General features: G+C 49.6%; 1 protein-coding gene across 1 annotated transcript; it reads left to right on the top strand.

Moving 5' to 3' along the window:
• The first annotated feature begins 327 nt into the window (after positions 1 to 327).
• On the top strand, positions 328 to 3,033 carry LOC118634908 (phosphofurin acidic cluster sorting protein 2-like). The gene is made up of 2 exons (XM_036269716.1): positions 328 to 1,140; positions 1,207 to 3,033. The coding sequence occupies exons 1-2, from the start codon at positions 328 to 330 to the stop codon at positions 3,031 to 3,033; spliced, it is 2,640 nt and encodes an 879-aa protein (XP_036125609.1).
• Positions 3,034 to 5,315: the final 2,282 nt, after the last annotated feature.

The following is a 5,315-nucleotide window of genomic DNA, read 5'->3' as shown; positions in this document are numbered from 1 at the left end:
TCTCATCTTAGAATGGAATGTTTTGTCAGAAATCCCAGGGGTGACACTGTTAATATAGGGAGGTTCTGTCCACTGTCTGCTAAGAAAGTGACCTAAGACACTAATGTCTTTCATCATTCCTCCAATTTTATGTTTCCTGCTAAAAACCTTTTCTCTCCTGCCATCACTCATGTCCTACCTCCTGCACCAATCATTGAGGGCCTGGGGGTCTAGTCTGAAATGCAGCTCTCATCCCTACCAGTTCATAAGCTGCTTCTGATGGCATGTCCCTCCTTTTTCCCACCCTAGGAGGAGACATCATCAAACCCAGGTAGAAATAAGACCTGTATGGTGGAGCCATCCACAGCTTTGTCAACGACTACAAGCTTAGCAGGTGCACCCCCTGTACTCATTACACCAGTGCCCATAAACATGTTCCCTGACTGGGAGGTGGATGGCTCCAGCCCCTCCTGCATGCCCAGTTTGTGCAATGTGACATTTAAAAAGCTGGTGGTGTTAAAGGAGCTTGAGAATGAGCAATGTTCCGTGGTGATTGCCATAAAGATACAGGGCTCCAAGTGCATCCTGCGCTCCCACGAGATTCTTCTGCCTCCCAGTGGAAAAGTGGAGGCCGACCTGACACTGACTTTCTCACTACAGTACCCTCACTTTCTGAACAAAGAAGGCAATAAGCTTGAGATAATGTTACAGCAGCAGAAGCACTTTAAGAACCGAACCATCACTGGCTATAAGATTCTTGCCTACAAGACACTGGCTCTGGGCACCATCTACATGGGTGAAGTGATGCAGCAACCCCTCGAGGGTGGCCAGGTGCTGAGCCTCTGCAGCAGCCTCAATGAGGCCTCTACCAAGGTGGCTGAGATCTGGATCTTGTCCCTGTCCTCCCAGCCCATTGACATTGAGAACAGCACCATGCAGGCCAAGTCCATTGATAAATACTTTGAGAAGTATAAAAGCTTCTCCCATGAGCTGGGGGCCAGTGACAATGCCACAGATGGGCAGAACTTAGAGGATGATTTGGACATGGGGAAGCCCAAGAGGCAGCAACATTCAATTGTAACAACTACTTCCAAGACCAGACAACAAAATTTTAAGCAAAAAATCATGGCGCTGCTGCACAGGTTCATTGCTTCAAAGGAGGTCCTGGACTCGGAGCAGGGCCCCATGGAGCATGTCCCAGAGGTGCAGGCTGACCTGGACTCAGAGGTCCTGGACTCAGAGCAGGACACTGCAGAGCATGTCCCAAAGGAGAAGAAGTACTTGGACCTTCTGTATGAAATGCTGGAGAACCCCAGTGACACGGAGGATGATGACCCCATTCCCAGCACCCCTGAGCCAAAGCTCAGGCCATACATCAAAGACCTGCCACACTTCAGCTCACAACCAGAGATTGGGAGCACCCATACTGCCTGGAGCCAGAAAACACCACTGACTCCCGCCAAATTGCCTGAGATGTGGGCCTGGAGAAGGAAACAACCAAGTGACAGTATCTCCGACTTAGCCACCCCCATGCCAACACCTAGGGAGCTGTTGGCACAGCCCAAGGACAGTCTGGAAGTAGAGACTTCCACCCAGGACATGTTCCCTGAGAAGGTGCCACCCAGCAGGTACATCAACAAGCCTGAGGCTCTCAACACCCTCATCACCAGGACTGAGGGGGAGCAGGCTGGGTTTAGGGGTTGGAGCAGGTCCTTGAAGAAGTGGCAGCAGGCATGGCCACATAACGAGCTGCCCAACAGCTTGGAGAAGGAGGGCTGCCTGGACATGCAGAGCCAGCTGCAGATCCCCAGGAACACTGTGTTTGACCATCTAAACCACATCCTCAGCTCCCAAGACACACAGCCTGTGCACATCATCCTTATCAACACCTCCGACTGGCAGGGGCAGTTCCTGTCGGACATCCTACAGCAGCACATGCTGCCCGTGGTGTGCACCCGCTCTGATGCTGATCTCCGAGAAGCCTTCAGCTCTATCATCTCATGGATAGAAAGATCCTACAGCTGCAATCCCCAGCCCATGACGCCAGTGAAGATCGTGGTGGTCGGGGCACAGCACTACCTCAGTGCCGTGCTGCGGCTCTATGTGGAGCAGCTGTCCCACAAGATTCCCGACTGGCTAGGCTACATGTGCTTCGTGGTTATCCTGCTGGGTTTGCACCCCATGGCCACGTACCTGGGCTCTGTGGATTACCACTATAAAATCTTCTTCCAGGACCTGGCCTGGCGCAACCTGTTCAACAGAATGGAGCCCCAAAGCACCAGGCAGGACACACTGGACATCATGTGGAGAATCACACAGTACATTGTGGGGGCCAACTGTGTCCACCAGCTGCCCATTGCGAAGGCCGTGCTCACCTACAAACATAAGAGCCTCAGCGAGGAGTCCTTGCAGAAGTTCATTCCCTTCCTGGGCGAGGTGAAGGTTGGAATAGTGGAACTCTCCTCGGGCATGTCGGGAGACTCTCATGATGTGGCCCCTTCAGGCTCCAGCAAGCTTTTGTCCACCCTGCCATCCACCTCTCTGGCCACCAAAGAGGCCTCACCCACCCCACCTTTCTCCCCATCAGTGAGTGAGGGCCTGTCCTCCCTTAGCCAGGACATCAGCACCGAGATAATGGGGCTGCATGTGGATTGCTGGATGGCAGCCCAGCCCACAGACAGGGGGAGAGACCTGCCTACTACCAACAACACGCTCAAATACTTCACCCAGTCTCTCCAGGTCAGCAGTCTGCCCATCAGTGGTGAGGCCACAGCCACGCCCACCATGTCCATGACCATGGTCCCCAAGGAAAACAAAAAAGTGATGTTTCTTCCCCAAAAAAACAAAGACAAGGAGGTGGAGCCCAAAAATCAGTCCATCAAGGGCATCAGCCACCTGGTCTGCAGGGCAGAACAGCAGCAGGACATGCAGAGGGTCATCATTGATGGAGTGCAGTGGAACGATGTACAGTTTCTCCAGCTGGAAGCCCAGTGGTCCTCCCACATCACACACTTCCCCATCTGTGTCTTTAGAAACTCCAGGTCCACCTTCTAGCCCTGCCCATTGCCTTGACATGGCTGAGCCCAGGAGGGCCCAGCTGCTTTTCTCTTAACACTTTGGATTACTACAGAGACAGACCCAGGAAACACAAAAGAAACCGTCTTAAGTGCAAATGTGCTCATAACCTGGAAAGTAACAGTCTTGCCCCTGCTGGGAGCCCCCAGCTGCTCAGCTTACTCCCCAGAACTGTCTGGCAGGTGAAAGGTCAGGCCAGCAGTGGGGAGCTGGAGAATCACAGAAGGTGTGTTTTGGCCTTAGCCCCATGAACCGTCCAGGGGGAAGTGTTCTTTCCTTCATGACCTGCCCTCCTGGAAGCCAGGATGCTGCTTCTGCAAGGAGCCAACTCTGGCCTGTGCCCAGACTCAGAGCTGTGCAGCCGCTGGGGGCACCCTGAGCCCAGCACAGAGGCCGGTCAGCCCAGCCCTGGGCTTCAGCTGCCAACCAGCGAAGTGGCCCCAGCACCACCCACTTGTGGTTCCCAATAAACTCCAGTCTCATAGGAAGAACAAAACAAAACCTCAAAAACCTGTATTTTCTTAATACTATTTTTCTTATACTATTGAGTTAACATAAAATGTATTATAAATAAATTAAATTAAATGCTATTACAATAAATTTAATTTAAATAAAATGGAATTTAGCTGTATGATCTTTCAAAGTATACATTCCAGCAGCATTAAGTGCATTCACAAGTTTTCACAACCACCAGTCATCACAGCCACTCTCTAGATCCAGAACATTGTCATCCAGACAAACCCAGGGCCTGGTCTCAGTCACTGCTCATCCTCCCCACTCAGCCCCTGACAATCCCTGGTCTTGTTCTGTCTCCATGGATTGACCCATTGTGGATTTTTTATGGAATTAAAATAATAGCATATATGGCCTTTTTGAGAGGAGGGAGTAAGTCTTTGTCATTTATTTAGTCAACAAACAACTATCTTCTATGTTCTGGGCAATGTCCTTGGCACTGGGAATGGAGGTAAACCCCAGCCCTCAAGGAGCTCACAGTGTAGTGATGGGAAAAGACACATAAATTAGTAGTTAAACAGAGAAACACAATGGGAAGTGTGCAAAGGGGACCACTCTGGGTGGCGAGGAGCAGAGGAACTCATTCTGTGGTTGATGTCCATAGGAAAGAGAAACCTGGCTGATGATCCTCACCTGAGGATATTTTTACATTTATCTTTAGATACAGTGGAAGAAAGAGAGGGAGGAAGAGAGAGAGAAACATCAATGTGATAAAAACACATCAACTGATTGCCACCTGCACGACCCGAACTGGGGCTGGGGCCGAACCTCCACCGAGGTACGTGCCCTTGGCCAGAATTGAACCCAAGACTCTTTGGTCCACAGGCCGACACTCTCACCGTTGAGCCAGAACCTGATGAGCACTTTTTGTGAAGAACACACAAGGCGATGGTTCTCAGCATGTGGCTGGTGAATTTCCTCCATCTGAATAATTTGCAGCACATGTCAAAACACAGGTTCCCAGCATTTTCTGCAAAGATGACGATTCAGTGGGTTGGGGTTTGGGACCTGGGAACTTGCATATGAAAGTACTGCAGGTAATTCTACTGCAACATAAAAATTGAGAACCTGTGAGATACGGTTTGCTCCTTCATCGGGATGAAGAATGACCTGTGCGTCTGAAATGCTCATTAGTGTTGGTGTTTAATGAGAGGCCGGCAGTGAAGAGGAGGGGAGCTGGCATTTGCTGAGCTCTGCTGTGGTCTATATATAAGATAAATTACTTCTCACACCAACCCTATGAGGGAGATATGATTATTATGCCCATTTCACAGAAGAAGAAACTAAATTAGAGTTTAAATAGTTTGTTCAATAATACAGAGCTCACAAATTGCAGAACTGACATCTGAACCCAGATTCATTTAACACTGAAGAATGCCCAGTTTATTTAATTTTTAATCCTCACCAGAGGATATTTATTTATTTATTTATTTATTTATTTATTTATTTATTCATTTTAGATAGAGTGGGTGGGAGGGAGGGAGAGAGAGAGTGTGAGTGAAAGAGAGAGAGAAACATCCAAGTAAGACTCATCAAAGGTTGCCTCCCACATGATCCTGACCCAGGCTGGGTGTGGAACCCACAACCGAAGTACATGCCCTTGACTGGGACTCTGGTCCACAGGCTGATGCTCTAACTGCTGAGCCAAACCAGCCAGGGCAAAGCCTGTCCACTTTTCATAACATCATGTTGTACTTTTAGTTCTTTGCCAGATCTTGCCAGGTAAAGAGAAAGAACAGCACATACAC

The sequence above is a fragment of the Molossus molossus genome, unplaced genomic scaffold (assembly GCF_014108415.1).
Source record: "Molossus molossus isolate mMolMol1 unplaced genomic scaffold, mMolMol1.p scaffold_m16_p_19, whole genome shotgun sequence".
Classification (NCBI taxonomy): domain Eukaryota; kingdom Metazoa; phylum Chordata; class Mammalia; order Chiroptera; family Molossidae; genus Molossus; species Molossus molossus.
This window is presented reverse-complemented; position numbering and strand designations above follow the sequence as displayed.

What these genes read in the sequence shown, in the direction of transcription:
- LOC118634908 (XM_036269716.1), top strand. Translation starts at nt 328, where the DNA reads ATGGTGGAGCCATCCACAGCTTTGTCAACGACTACAAGCTTAGCAGGT. An exon ending in GGTTCATTGCTTCAAAGGAG is followed by an intron (nt 1,141 to 1,206) that starts GTCCTGGACTCG and finishes CTGGACTCAGAG; the next exon opens with GTCCTGGACTCAGAGCAGGA.